General features: G+C 44.7%; 1 protein-coding gene across 1 annotated transcript in view; it reads right to left on the reverse strand.

Annotated features, from left to right (window-relative positions):
• Window positions 1-799: 799 nt before the first annotated feature.
• The window catches only part of si:ch211-212o1.2 (uncharacterized protein LOC492735 homolog), a 28,457-nt gene continuing 13,696 nt past the window's right edge, over window positions 800-15,560 (reverse strand). The window contains exons 2-6 of the mRNA XM_062390248.1: window positions 15,384-15,503; window positions 15,025-15,116; window positions 8,609-8,753; window positions 5,599-5,811; window positions 800-2,595 (exon numbers count right to left, since the gene is read on the reverse strand). Coding sequence (XP_062246232.1) covers window positions 2,474-2,595; window positions 5,599-5,811; window positions 8,609-8,753; window positions 15,025-15,116; window positions 15,384-15,503 — 692 coding nt within the window. The 3' untranslated portion in view covers window positions 800-2,473. The remainder of the gene's footprint in view (window positions 2,596-5,598; window positions 5,812-8,608; window positions 8,754-15,024; window positions 15,117-15,383; window positions 15,504-15,560) is intronic.

Below are 15,560 nucleotides of genomic sequence, written 5' to 3' on the forward strand. Positions count from 1 at the left end.
TGACGCCTCATTCGTCCATTGACCGTAGAACCAGGATCTATCTGTTAAATAGATGCACAACAAGCTCCTGCTTGAGGTTCCTGCAGCACCTGTCTCTGCAGTGTTATAATCTATGGTCTCTGCTCGTCCTTGTCTCCTCTCCTTTCTAATTACCCCCCCCCCCCCCACCCCCCGGCACCGGCCCTGCTTACCGCTCTCTGCAGGAGCCAAGGGGGCCGCTAAAGTAGCTTTGCCCCGACAGGGGGCTCTGCTTCCTGGGGGGAGGGAGGGGGGGAGCACTGGACGGTGAAGCTCACTGAACCGATGTGGGAGGTCATTGTTTCAGACACACAGAGCAGAACCAGGTGAATCTCTGACCTGAGCTGCCGGGAGCAGAGTCTTAAACCTGACACTAGGGGGCGGTGGTGGCTCAGCTCAGGTGTTTCACATTTCTCCCAAATAAAAACGTTTTAGTGTTACAGCTTTAACCCTGACCAAAATAAATCACGCTTCAAGATTAATGAAAAGGTCTCATCCTGCAAACAGATGCCCCCGTTGTTGTGTTCTCATTTTGTCGGCACAGAAACAGGCGTCTTAACCTTCTCCTGCTAAAGACACAAATGGGACTCAACATTAAAGCTGCTCCTTCAGGCCTCGGAGAAACAAAAGGGAATTGGATCTCTGAGTTTTAGTGGAGGTTGTGTTGTAGTGAAGAGTTTAGCAACACCATGTTTTTTCCTGGGAACATTTAAGCACAGCAAGTGAACGAGTTCATGAACCTTTATTCAAATCACAGAGCAGATTCAAAACATTAAGGCAGACGAGCAGCGAGCGTTGAGCTGCAAAATGGAACATCAGAATATACAAGGCTTGAGCTGTAGATAAAAAAATAGAAATATTATGAAGCCAGAGAAAACAAGAGAACACAGTGTGTGTGTGTCTGTTTGTTTGTGTATGACTGCATTCAAGAGATTTATTGTGTGTATGTTTGCATGCATGATTATATCAGTATAGTGTGAGCTGGTGCCTCTCGGACACGTTTACAGACGTTTACTCAGTAAAACAAGGAAGTGCTGTTTATTATTGACCTTCTCTGACTGAAGGGAAGTCAAGCAGCTAAAGACTCGAGTGCAGAGTCAGTCACTAGGTTTTCACAGTATGAGACATAAACATAGTTCAGAGACAATAAAGAGAATATTTGCATTCTATAAGCAACTTGGTGAAAAATAAAAATGAATTTTGCTTTCCAGTGAAATAAAAATTAACTTGGTATTCCCCCCCTTTCCCTTCCAGGTGATGCTAAACTGTCAAAACACATTTCTTCAACGAATCTGGTGTAAGTTTGGAGGTTGGCTTCTTAAAACAATGCAAAAATATTTATCTTACAATGACAAATACAAAGCAATAAATAGATTTTCTAAAATCGCTATAATAAACTAAAGGACTTTCTTTAGGGGCCTGGTTTGAATTCTCGGTGATTTGAACAAGAAGCAGGATTCTGTCTGTTGTGACAAGCTAATGCTAACGACACATTTTGGAGTTTTAAATAAAGACATACATTCATTTATATATCCTCCAGGAAACAGAAATTCGTCTTAGAAACATTTTCTCTCTGCAGGTTTGGGTCGTTACATAAAATCACTGACGCCAAGAAGGCTCAACTTCTATCTCTGGCATGTTGTGTTCAAATGGAGGGAAGACACCCTGATCTGGATTAAAGGGAAATCCAGCTTCTAGATACGATTCAGCTTATTTCTCCAAACCTTCATTCAGAAGATTTCAGGTTTGCACAAGCAGATTTCTGTGTTTCTCAAAAAAACAGAGAGTGAACTGCTCCAAAGCTTCTGTCAATGAAACACGATCAATGAGGAGAGTCGCACAGTTTGGATGAAGACAGCTGACGACAACTGACCAAAACCTCTAAGTTGTTTAAACCATAAATAGGCTAGTTTGTCTAAAGTTTGTCTAAAGCAAACAATTATCAGATTGTCACCTTCATGTGTGTAACTGCAGCAGCGAGAGTTTGAAGAAGACAATGAAGTTTCTACAAAGGACAAAACAACTTTAACACAAAAAAAATAGACAAGAAAAAAAACAGAGATATGACTGAACATTTAACTTACAGGCTTGTGTGTGTGTGTGTGTGTGTGTGTGTGTGTGATTGTGTGCAGGTGTGTGCGGTGTCACTCCTGGAGAGCCCAACCTCCAGAAACCTTCCGACACCCACACACCGCCACAGCTCATTGGTCGAACAGGCCTACAAGCTAATTGGCTGTTACAGCAGCGTTCTCACCTCCTGCTTTCAAAGCTCGTTAAACTACAGACTCCAGAGCAATCACCTGGACCTTCTTTTCTTTTACATTTCTTTTACAAAAAAAGCAAGAAGCACAGTGACAGGAGTAAATTGTGTGTGTGGGTGTGTGTGTGTGTTATTCTCCTGATCCGTTGCCATCTCTGTGTCTTTGCATGTACATCCTGTGTGTTTGTGTGTTTCTCACTCGGTCTTCTTGGCCCACGCCAGGTCGTCTGACCGCGGCCTCTTCCCCGTCACGTACTCAATCACCTGCTCCATCCGTCTCCAGAAGCCCAGCTGGTCCAGTGGATAGTTACACCAGCCTGTGCGGGGGGGGGGACACACACACACAGGAGGATGTCTGACTTCACAGATCTTTAATGACGATGACCTCACGTTGTGTGTGAGGTAAATACACTAATGTATGTATGGCTGCAGGCCGGAGTACACATGAACATATACATTTACATGTACACATGAATGCATGCATGACTGCACAGTCTTCTGTGAGTACACGTGACTGCACACACACACACTCACACACACACACACACACACACACACACACACATGTTCTGATGCTTCAGCTTTAGAAGCAGTCGAGGATTCCCCAGACATTTGAGATGAAAATACCTTTTACTATTATTACCAAACACACACACACACTTATTCATATATAATCATAATTTATATGTAGAATAAAGCAATTTCAGTCAAACACACAATGCAGACATAAAAAAGAGATCTGCTACACCAGTTTTACACACACACACACACACACACACACGGAGCAAATAGAGACATCCACATGGGTAGTGTGTACTTAACCACCACCCATGATGTGTTTGCATAGGGTGCATGCTATAGCTGCAGGGATGTGTGTGTGTGTGTGTATGTGTGTGTGTGTGTGTGTGTGTGTGTGTATGTGTGTGAGTGTGTGTCCCTTCAGTGACCCTCTCTCCGCTGAAGACATGAAGGAGCCAGAGGTTTGGTTTCTCTCTCTCCTTCCATCTCTCCTTCCTCCTCCTCTCACTCTCTCTCCCGGTCCACTTCTCCTTCTTTTGCCACATTCTCCATCTTTTTTTTGTGTTCCTCCAAATCCCTGCTTCCTCCCCTCCCACTCTCTTCCCTCCCTACCTCCCTCCCTCCTTCCCTCCCTTGTCCTCCACCCCCCCTCTGCCTGTGAAGTCCTATTTGTTAGAACAGACAGCAGGTTAGCATTAAATATACATGGGGATTGTCAGCCGGTGGCGAACACAAAGGCAGCTCGGCGAGCCCCAGTGGGATCCAAGCCCGGCCCAGGCAGCCAGGCTGGGGGAGCATGGGGCCGCCACGTCCCCTGTGGGCCCCCGACCGCCACCAACCCACCTCCCACCATACACACACACACACACACACACAGGTTAGACACTGGAGAGGAGGTCAAAAAGACTCGTACACACACAGATGCTCGAGTATGCAGATGCACGAGTACGAGTGTGTGTGTGTGTGTGTGTGCATGTACAAACACACACTTTCCCCGGTGCCAACCCCCTCAACTCGCTCACCCACACATCTGTCGTCCGCAGGGGCGCAGGGTGACGTACAAGCTGAGTCTCCTGTGTATCCTCCCTCTTTCCTCTCCCTCCCTCCCTCCCTCCCTCTCTCACCCAGATGCACACAGAATACTGAATACTGTGGATGTATTACAGGGGCCTCGAGTCTCTGAAGACAAACACGCACTCAAAACAGAACAGCTTCTTTTAGATATTTATAAGACGCCCCGATAGACAGACAGACACGCGGCCGCCATTTTACTCAAATCTACTGAGAAGTGAAATCATCCTGGAGTAATCAGCCTTAATAACGGCGACCTAAAATGGCCGCCCACGACATAAACACAATAAGTACGATTATACCGAAGCCGATTTGAGACATGACCTCCGGGTGAAGTCCGGAGAATTATCTAATCCTCCGCGTTATTCAGACGAGAGGTGCAGCGGCCGGGTGCAGCAGAGAGAGACAGGAAGTGACCTATTAACTCGTAATAACTAGTATTGAAGTTATCCTTCAAAATGTTTACCCTCATCATTGCTGCTAAAACCTCCATCTTGATGATGTTTTCCTACACCTGACATCTATTGCACTTCTGTCCGTCCTGGGAGAGGGATCCTCACATGTGTCTCTCTGAGGTTTCTACATATTTGTACCTGTTAAAAGGGTTTTTAGTAGTTTTTCTTTTACTTGCTGAGGGTTAAGGACAGAGGATGTCAAGCCCTATGAGACGAATTGTGAATTGTGAATATGGGCTATTCAAATAAAATGAGATTGATTGATTGATGGTTATATCAACCCAACACTGGCGTCGACACTTATCACGACAAACTCTCTTGGAGTCTTCAACAGTGTCTTCTACGTGTGTGTCACCACTTCTTCATGATGTTAGGACAATTTGGAAAATGGGTTCTTGTATGATGTTCAGTTTGTGAAGTGACCTCTAATTGTGCAGATTTGAAATTGTCAAGATTGAAAAATCCAGGTTTGTCAAATTAAGTCAATTAACTCATCACAATAAGAAGATTGAGGTTTTCATCTGATACCATTAAAAACTGAGTACTCATACTGTACTCATATATTATCATCATTCATTTATACTTTTTCTCTGTAATTAATACTTCTGGTACTATGTAATCACAATTTTGATTTGAATACGCACTAAAGGAATAACGTGTGCCGCTCTGCAGTACAGAACTGACTCAGGATCAGCTCTCACCTGTCGTGATGCAGTAAAACTGACTCAGGATCAGCTCTCACCTGTCGTGATGCAATAAAACTGACTCAGGATCAGCTCTCACCTGTCGTGATGCAGTAAAACTGACTCAGGATCAGCTCTGAACGGTCGTGATGCAATAAAACTGACTCAGGATCAGCTCTCACCTGTCGTGATGCAGTAAAACTGACTCAGGATCAGCTCTCACCTGTCGTGATGCAGTTAAACTGACTCAGGATCAGCTCTCACCTGTCGTGATGCAGTAAAACTGACTCAGGATCAGCTCTGACCTGTGGTGATGCAGTAAAACTGACTCAGGATCAGCTCTGACCTGTGGTGATGCAGTAAAACTGACTCAGGATCAGCTCTCACCTGTCGTGATGCAGTAAAACTGACTCAGGATCAGCTCTGACCTGTCGTGATGCAGTAAAACTGACTCAGGATCAGCTCTGACCTGTCGTGATGCAGTAAAACTGACTCAGGATCAGCTCTCACCTGTCGTGATGCAGTAAAACTGACTCAGGATCAGCTCTGACCTGTCGTGATGCAGTAAAACTGACTCAGGATCAGCTCTCACCTGTGGTGATGCAGTAAAACGCTTCGTGTGGCGAGACGTGGTGGATGCGGTGGTGTTTCCGTGGCAGCACCAGATGCAGGTCCTGGAGCAGCGTGACCCAGCGCGGGAGGCCGAAGTACACGTGACTCCATTTGTGAATCTGATTGGTCAGCGTGACGAACACAGCCAGGGCGAACACGTAGCAGTCCCAGGGATAGGACGCCGCCAGGGCCTCTGGGAGGGGACAGGAACCAGGCAGAAGAAAGAGAGAGAACCACGTCAGTGGAATGAGTTCTGAAAGTGATGAGGATCCTAAAGGGGGCAGCGCTCAGGCAAAGCACTCCCACAGAGAGGACGAGGCAGGAGCCATGGTGAGATGTGGAGGCCGAGGGGGAGGATGAGGAACAGGGGGGAGACAAGAGGGGGAGATGGAGGAAGATGGAGGAAGAGTGGCAGCAGGGGGACGGAGGAGGAAGTGATGAAGAAAGATTTACAATAAACAGCGACTAGAACTTAAAACCAGACAGGAAATGAAGTTGTCTCCTGAAAAATGAGAACGTCACAATCAGAAATGTGGAACTTTAAAAAGATAGTTCTTAAATTATAACGATGAGTCCTCACCACTCACCTTTAAATATTAAAAACATCTTCTGAGATCTCGTTCTCAAACAGAAGTGCACATCATTACTGAAGAGGCGTTCGGGGACAGATCAGTGTGCAGATCTCCCCACGAGGACGATGAGACAACATTTAAGAAGAAAAGACGTTTATACGCTGAACACCTCTGCAGCGCTCACTTTAATCTTTGACGTGTTAATCAAACGTAAAGTCAGTTACATGTTCGGCTCTATGTGTGCTCTAGTGCCTCCTACAGGCCGTGGTCTGTGATTAACCTTCAACACAAAGAAAAATCTTTTGCATTGATGTATGATGAAATGTATTTTCCCTGATGTGGACTCGTGCTCGGCCTGAACCTGTGAAACCGGTTGTTGAAGATGTCTCTGGGATCTGGAGACTGTGTCACAGTTGATTTGATGTGACAGGTGTCACACAGGTTTGGACTCACACACGAGCAGGTGTGTGCAGCGTCGCTGGGAACAAACACACAACAAGCGTCTGCAACTTGTGGCTTTTGTTGATATCGCTCCATCCGCACGAAGATGGAGATGTGAGTTTGAAGTCTGCAGCTCATCTTCATCACTCCTCACTGCTTGTTATCCCTTTGAGTCTTTGAGTCTTTGTGTCTTACAGCTGTCCACTCCCTGTCCACCTCCATCCCTCGTTCCCTCTCTGATCTCCTGACCCCGGTTCAAATGCGGACATGACTGTTGGAGATGTCACCTCCCTGCTTTCAGTTATCCCTGTGCACCCCCCCCCCCGTCTTTGTCTGATGACCGCTTGACACGGCGAGAAGCTCGACATGACAGGTTGAGATGTCATCCGGCGGCTTCACAACCCTCCGCCGCCCCCAACCCCCCGCTCTCTCTCTCTCTCTTTCTCTCTCTCTCCCTCCCTCTCTCTCTGCACTCTCACCTTCTGTCTCAAGCTCTTAGCAGTGACCTCTTGAGGTGCAGACATGACAGGTGTAGATGTCACCGAAGCTCTGCCCGTCTCTGTCTCGTGACCCCCTGACTCCCCGCGGTGCAGGACATGACAGGTGTGGATGTCACCTACATGTGGACCTTTCTACTGCACCCCCCCCCCCCCCCCCCCTTTAATCGTTCTCTCCCTCGTTCACTGATCCCTCCTGTGGAGAAGCACCTGACCTTTGCGTGTTCCCCTTCCACTCTTCATCCCCTTGTTTCCTGACTCTCACAGGTTTGTGAGATTCTTTCCATTTGTATCACAGCGCTCTCTTTTTACTTTTGGGATTTCTGACAGTGATGATGTGATGAATTGTTTTTTCATTTCTATGATTGTAAATTTAAACTTACTACAAATGGAGGAATCTTTATCTCTCTCTCTGTCCTTCTGTTTTCTCAACCACTGATCCGATCAACCTTTAACTTTTGGGATGTGTTGCTGAGGAACGAAGGACGTGAGGACATTTCTTAAAAGAGCCATTCCCAAGAACAACTCTACAAGCACATCACGTATATAGATTTTAGATGCAACACAGATGGTAAGTTACAGAAAGTTACAGATATTAGTTAATGAAAATATTAATGATTAACCAGTCGATCACATCTTTTATTTTTTTTTTCCTAGCAAAAGAAAAAATAAGGTCTAATTCGATATATTCAGTTTTTTTTACCACAAAAACTTAATAATTGCATGATATAAATCATTGGGATTTAGCCTGAAAAGCTCAAATATGGGCTGTTGTTGTATTTAAATGTTGTTGGCTGATGATTTTCTCTTTGATTAAAAGCTAACTAAAGTTATAATCACTTCAGAGGGGCTCACTCTGAGAAGGTTTGCGAGCAGCTTAACGTCACATCGCTGCATGTGTTCCTAGACGTTAACCTAACAAACTCAACGCCTCCTCTCTCCGCCCATCGGTGACCTTCTGACCCCTGCTGCAGTGCGGACATGGAAAGTGGAGATGTCACCTTCTCAATAACAGGTTGCTCCTGCTGATCCTCCTCCTCCGGACCCTCCCCTCCTGCCCCGAGCTCGGAAGGTCAACACATGATTACCAGACAAACTGCCCCATGGTTTCCTTTGATCACTTCACTTCCACCTCAGACACTGGAAACATCAAGATTGTTAGAGCCTTTGTTTGACCTACTAAAGTCCTTACATCCCCATCCAGCTTCAAGCAGGGTGACTTTGAGCAAACCTGCAGTGACGATGGTTGAGGAGCCAGAGAGGCACCGGCTGAGAGAGAGCTTCAAGTTCTGCAGGTGTCACATCCCGAGTGTCTCACTCACAGGTGATAATAATGTGAATGAGAGAATTCGTTCACACAGGAAGCAGCAACACCGGAGCGTCAGGTTCAAAATCACAGCCGCAGGTTTCTCTCCTCACTCTCAGATGTGTGTGTGTGTGTGTGTGTGTGTGTGTGTGTGTGTGTGTGTGAGTGCACTACCTGGTGTGTACGTGAGGAACTTGACGGCCATGTGGGTCAGTGGCAGGATGGGGATCATGCAGTTGTCCCCGTTGGTTTCGATGAAGTCGTGGCGAGTGATGGCGGTGGGATCGATGTGGTGCTCCCGGAACGGTCGAATGAAGGCCTGAAGGGAGGAGAGAGAGAGAGAGAGAGAGAGAGAGACAGAGAGAGAGAGAGAGAGATTAGGGTCGAGTAGACATCACAATCACTTCTGTAAGGACAATGAAACCAAACATGAGAGGGACATTATTGAAACGCTCATTTGCTTTAAATTGAAAAAAGGGGAAACTCATTAACCAATCATGAGACAATTAAAGACAAAAGTCTGCACTTTAGTTCATTCGTTAAATATAAATCACATTTAATTTTATGACCCATGCAATAGCGATGATAGTTTTATTTTGAAATCTAATAAGCAGCAAAAAGTCACAAAACAGACACTAAAAAATAATTGTTTACAAACCGTAATGCAGCTCAACACACACACACACACACACACACACACACACACACACACACACACACACACACACACACACAGGGGTGCTCAGTATCCTGTGCTACCCCAAAGCTCATATCCAGCATCCTAATAAACCACAGAACAGCAGTCGACTCACACAAACACACTCATACACAAAAATGACCCACAGACGCTCACACAAACTCAAAAATGTGAGTATCAAACGCACAGACGCGTGCACACCCACACACAGACACACATACACACAGACACACGCACACACACACACACACACACACACACACACACACACACAGTTGCAAACCCCACTTGCACTGTGCAGAGGCAGACACCTGTCTGTGAGAGCGTGGGGGTCTCAAATGAAAGAAAGAATCTGAATATCTCCAGAACAAAAGAAGACAAATAGAAACACACACACACACACACACACACACACACACAAACACACACACACAAACACAAGTAGGATAAAGATAATTTATTTGTCTCAGTGGAAAAAGCAAGGAAAAGGAATTTGTCTTGCATCTTTGTTGCTCCATTGCACATGTATGTGTGTGTGTTTGGTGTGTGTGTGTGTGTGTGTGTTTGTGTGTGTGTGTGTGTGTGTGTGTGCATAGCCAAGGCCACATCAGCATGAAAACTCATTATTGTCGTGTTAGCTGTTCGAACCAATTACACACGCCTATCTGCAAACACGGCTGGTAGGTGCCACTGCAAACACACAAACTATCTGTTGACAACTTCACAATAATGTGCCCTTCTCCGTTCGAATCTCCCCTCCCCTCTCCCACTGCCCCCCCCCCCCCCCCCCTCCCCTCGCCACAGCCCTCAGCCAGATGAAAGGCCGGCTAAGCCGTGGAGGTCGTGCGGAGCAGGGCGGCGGCGGCGCTCCCGGTGAACGGCAGGCCACCGGTCACCACACGTCCTCTAATCCCACAACGTTTAACGGCCGGCCTGCACGACGCTCGCTAATCACCAGCTCACATCGCCCATCGCCGCGGCCACCGGCGCCGTCCCACTGGCTGGACAGACACGCCCTTCCACCCCCTCCTTTTTTTCATGTCCCACCCAACCTTTTTTTTTGGTTATTATTACTGTATTTTCACTTTCTGTTGGTTTCTCTCTTCGTTTGTCTCAGTTTGGTCGATTCTTTCCATCCGGACTTTTCCTCCAGCTCTTAATTCCCCTTCTGACCTTTCAGAAGAAACGGGCCTAAGTCGTTCAATTAACCATCAACGCTGCAATCAACCTCATTAGAGAGCCGCCTCCAAGGAGACATGTTGGATCAGTCTAGAAGGAGAGGAACTGACATGAGGAGAGAAGAGCTGATGCCTTTAAAAGACGAGTGGAAAACAGAATCAGGGAGAAAAAGGATCTTCAAACATTTACCCCTAATCTATCAGATTCACTTTGGCAGATTTCAATGTGAATCCAGCGTCATTGGGAGCTAATGAGCGTGACTCTGTCCTCAAAGTGGTGTCATGTGAGGACTGTGAAATCCTCGTTGAGTCAATTAAAGTTCAACGACGTGATGACGACAAAAAAAGAGGAAGAAGAAGAAAACCCAGCACCGCCCGAGGCCTCGGAGCAGAGGAGTACAAACACAACTGGGACAAAGCCCTTTCTAAAGCTGTGGTTTCTGTTCTGCTGGAGAGGAAAGGACGTTCATGGGTTAATATCAAAATTAATCTTTGTTATGATGAGGAGCTTTGGCTGTTTGCTGCAGGATCATATTCTGACAAAATCATCTTTATGTGTTTACGTGGGTTTGTCACATCAGAGGAGGACTAATGACAACTGATGTTAATGTGCCATAATTATATTTGTCTTTACTGATTAGCTGGAGAGCAAAAGTTAAATATCCATTAAACTGTTGTTAGAATTCGGCAGATTTTCTGAATATTAATCGGCTCATGTGTCAAAAGCTTTATTCAAAGATCTCAACACTGATTCTCACATCCTGGCATTTCAATGCAGCGTTTCACTAAATATTGAATTAATGGGCTTCTTCAATTGTGTGTTTATCAGCAGCTGTGGTGATGGAGAGAACAGCATCATGTGACAAGTAAAATATGAGTCTGACTGTGGCTTAGGAGGTAGAACGGGTTGTTCACTCACCAGACAGGTTGGTGGTTCAATCCCTGGCCCCTCTATTCCCTATGTAAGTCACTGAACCCCATATTGCCCCTTATGGCTGGGCTGCACTGTGCGAAGGGGTCAAGACAAGAAAAGCGCTATATAAATAAAAAACATTAACCACACCCCCCACTAGGACCACACACCTTGAGCGGCAGGTCGCTGGTTCGACTCCCTGTTGGCCGGATTACTGCCCCGTACACTTATCAGATGAAAGAAGAAGAAGAAATCAAATTAGAACACAACCTCAGATGCTGTCGATGTTGTTTGGTTATACACAAAATCAAAATGCAGATAGAACTGAAACAATCAGAAACTGTCCCTCAGATCCTGCAGACTGGGACAGACTGGGAGAGACTGGAAATGCTGTTTCCAGTAGTAGCTGCTTCTAATTCACTCCTGGAAATATTCTGTATGATCCCTCGCACGACTGCTAGGTTTCCCATTCTGATGAGTTTACTGAGGGTCCATATGTGCAGAGAACACGTGCTGCATCAACGCGTCCACATTACACGTCGTCTATAGAACCACGGTGGCTTTTAAAGAGGTCTTTACAAATAAAGGCAACTGGGAGAGCGGAGAACAGTACACAAACATGCACGAGAAGCGATAAACACAGAACAAACGAGTGACACAAAAAGCACAAATGGCTTAGAATGTTTCATCTGGCTTCCTATCAGCAGCCACTGTTAGCCTCAGGTGTTCTCCACCGTGCACGGCTTTGATATTCAAACCAAACCTTAACTGGGAGCACAGGCCTGCTTTATCCTCAGAACCCACACAGACACAAAAACAACGGACGTGCACGCCTTGTTTTTTTTGTCTCCATGCACACACAGACACACACTTTTCTTTCCACTAGCCCATTGTCATCCCTCTGTTCTCCGCAAAGGTCCATTCTTCTCTTCCAGTTAAAGTCTTTATTAGAAGTCTCCCACGGCGTCCGACCCACCATGCAAATCTGTGGCTGCCACTGTGCTTTTGGTGCCGGTAACAACCCCGGACCCCAATAAAATACCACATCATAAATAAACATCAAACCCCCGAGAAGCCTTCAGCGAGGGATGCCAGGGATCTTTGTTTCCAGGCGGCTGATGGTGCCGAGCGTGTGCAGGAAGGAGTTGTCATCTAAATAACAGGAAGTAGCAACAGACACATCAGCACAGACTGCGAGTCGGGGTCACATGGTGTCACAAGGGCGACCACCGGAGAGAAAGTACCACGAGCTCGACTGTTAGAATCCATCACAATGAGCAGGCTGTCGATAAAGTGGCACCGGCGCCAATTAGCGTCAAAGTGAGTCGCACTGATGGGAGTTACCTCGACTGTGTGATGACAAAACCACAAAACCCACAAAACCAGCGTCCCCCTGTGATTGGTGCAGCTTTTAACTTTGGAGGAAACAAAGAGAACCAGTGAAGTTTTGTGTTTAAACATACAGGAAGATTTAAAATGTGTATTGTTACCTCAGTCAGGGAGATTTGGTTTGTTTGTGTATTTGTATTAAGGAGGAGGTAAAAACTACACAACACATGTTCACCTCACTTGAGGTAATGATGGAGCCGATGTGGATGATGTGGTGAACTGAGGACCTTTATTCTCCTTTAACATTCCCATGCACTGTATTATTTTCATATAATGGGTAAAGAATCCCTATAAAGAACTGTGTCTTATGACAAATACTTTATTTAGATCAGACCAACTTCTTTTTCTTTTATAATTTCTACTATACGATAATGTGTATGTGTGTTGTTATGTCTTTAAAATACAGTTTAGAGTTCGACTGATCAGTTATTGGTATCATGTCTGTGCTGACCTGTGGCGATAAGAAAACTTTGATATTACAAAATAAACAATGAAAAAATATCTACTTTTGTTTACATTTTACACAAATAATTACATTTATCATCTTAAATCAATTTTTTTATATTTGGTTAGTTAATATTAGTGTTATTTATAGTTATTTATAATAAAGTTTATAGTTATATTGTAAATATATGAAGCCTCAATTACCTGTCATAAGAGTTTGATATTAACATTCTAGGAAACATCATCCATCATGATAATATTACACGTGAGTTTAAATAATCAAACATTTGGTTCTGTTGTATTTTAATTTCAATAAAGAGCATTTGTAAAATAAATAAATAAGAATGAATTGACTTCTTACCTGTATAATAATATTATTAATCAAACATGGAGGCTACAGAGGTTTCTTTTTTGGTATAATTGGGGTCAAAACAACAGCTTCAACATTTCAACTAATTATCAATGAATATTTCATAAACACACACACTCACACACAGCCACACACACAAAGCCACAGACACACAATCCTCATCTCATTAATCAAAACAAAGTTCACATGAACCAATCTGCATGCTGCACCTGATCACACTGATTTTAATTGGCTGAAACGAGGACGACCTTTTCCCTAATTGGCTGTAGAGGAATGTGTGTGTTCATTAATGCAGGTGATGTGTTTTAATGCAAACAGTGAGTGCACGTGCATCCATCTCAACACGCCCACACACACACACTGACGCAGTGCGGTGACAGGTTCAAGGTGAGGCCACTCAGTGTGTGTATGTGTGTGTGGGAGTGTGTGGGAGTGTATGGTCTGTGTGGGGGGGCCAGGGACATTATGGTCCACAGGGACGTTCCTCTCTGAGACACTGACATTTAGTTTCCAGGTCACTACAGCGACTTCAGAGGCGTCAGGGAATAAGGTGCAACCACCACGCTGAAATGGTGATACAGCTTCAAGAGAGAGGGGACACAGGGACACAGGGACACGAGGACACAAGGACACAAGGACACAGGGACACAGGGACACAGGGACACAGGGACACAGGGACACAAGGACACGAGGACACGGGGACACAGGGACAGAACAGTATCATCTCGCTTGTCCATTCTTTCACTGGGTCACTGAAATGTTTATTTAAGGAAGACTGACTATTAGCTTATTTTTTTCTTTCCCACGCCCCCTTAAACTAATCAACTCCAAAAGTAGACAGCTTCTTTATTTGGGTTTTTCACACGTATCAAGAATATAAACCAGATGGTATAAACATTAAAACACAGATTGTTAAAGAAAGTGAAAGAACTTATAAAAGATCTATTATTTTCCAATTATTTACAGCCACACTCAAAATACAATATGTGTTTGTACAGAAAGACATTTTCTTTAATTAACCAGTTTATTATCAAAGAGAATAAAATGTATGTTTACATGTTATGATTTATCCTCCTGTTTTTGTTTAACTTCTCATATTCTTTAAACACTTAATTCTAGTTCTGCAGTTTTAAGGTTTTATTAACAAAATTGCTTTGGAAACTATAGTTATCCTTCTTCTTTTATACTATATATTTACATTTTACATTTTTGGGTACAAAGATGATTTTTCTAATATAGCCATACATTTTCTGTCTATGCAATCAGCCACACAGAGTAAATGATTCCTCTTAGAGCGTGAAGCTTTGCTCATTTGTTGAGTTTGCATGTTGGCGACAAATCTACTTTGAAAATGCTGTAAAAGATTGAAGTTTAAAGAAAAGTAAAAAGCTAAAAAAACATCTAAAAAACATCTGAAACCGGCACAATCGATTTTTTACATTCGCCGCAAAACGTCCGCTGGTGCTCGTGTCAATTAGCAAATTAGGTTTTTTGGCCAAAAGAGGATCTCAGGGAGGACAGTGAGGAAGGAGGAGGATTCACTTTGTAGTGAAGTGAAATGACAACAGGCTGTCTATCGCAGTGCTTCTGTTTGCTCACCTTGCCAATAACAGGGATGTCCACGGATCCCCAGGTGTCGGCCCCCCAGTGGACCACCCCCGACGCAAAGTCTGCCGTCACGATCCCGAGGACTGGAACACAAACACACAAACACACACAGGGAAACAAAAAACAGCAACAACACATGCTGTTATGAGATGTGTAAGCAAAACTACATTTTACAAAAAGTGTTAGAAAACCTCAAGTGTATAGAAACAATATTATTTCAATATTCATTTAAAAATATACATTCACTTAAGCAACGGTGTAATACTTTATGTGATGCGTAGTTTTCAAGCATTTGTCTTTAGCATGTTAGCATGCTAACGTTTCTGCCGTCACGGTCCGACTCATCTCACCGACGCCCAGGACGATCCTGTGGATGTGGACGGTGGAGAAGTGGAGGAGGAGGAACGAGAGGTTGATGAGGAAGAGGAGGAGGCACAGAACCACACACAGCACCTCCTGGAGCCGCTTGCCTGGACAGGACAAGAACAGGAAACAGGACATTTAGGAGAGGGACAGGACGAATAGGA

This window comes from Platichthys flesus, chromosome 6 (assembly GCF_949316205.1).
Source record: "Platichthys flesus chromosome 6, fPlaFle2.1, whole genome shotgun sequence".
In the NCBI taxonomy this organism is placed as follows: domain Eukaryota; kingdom Metazoa; phylum Chordata; class Actinopteri; order Pleuronectiformes; family Pleuronectidae; genus Platichthys; species Platichthys flesus.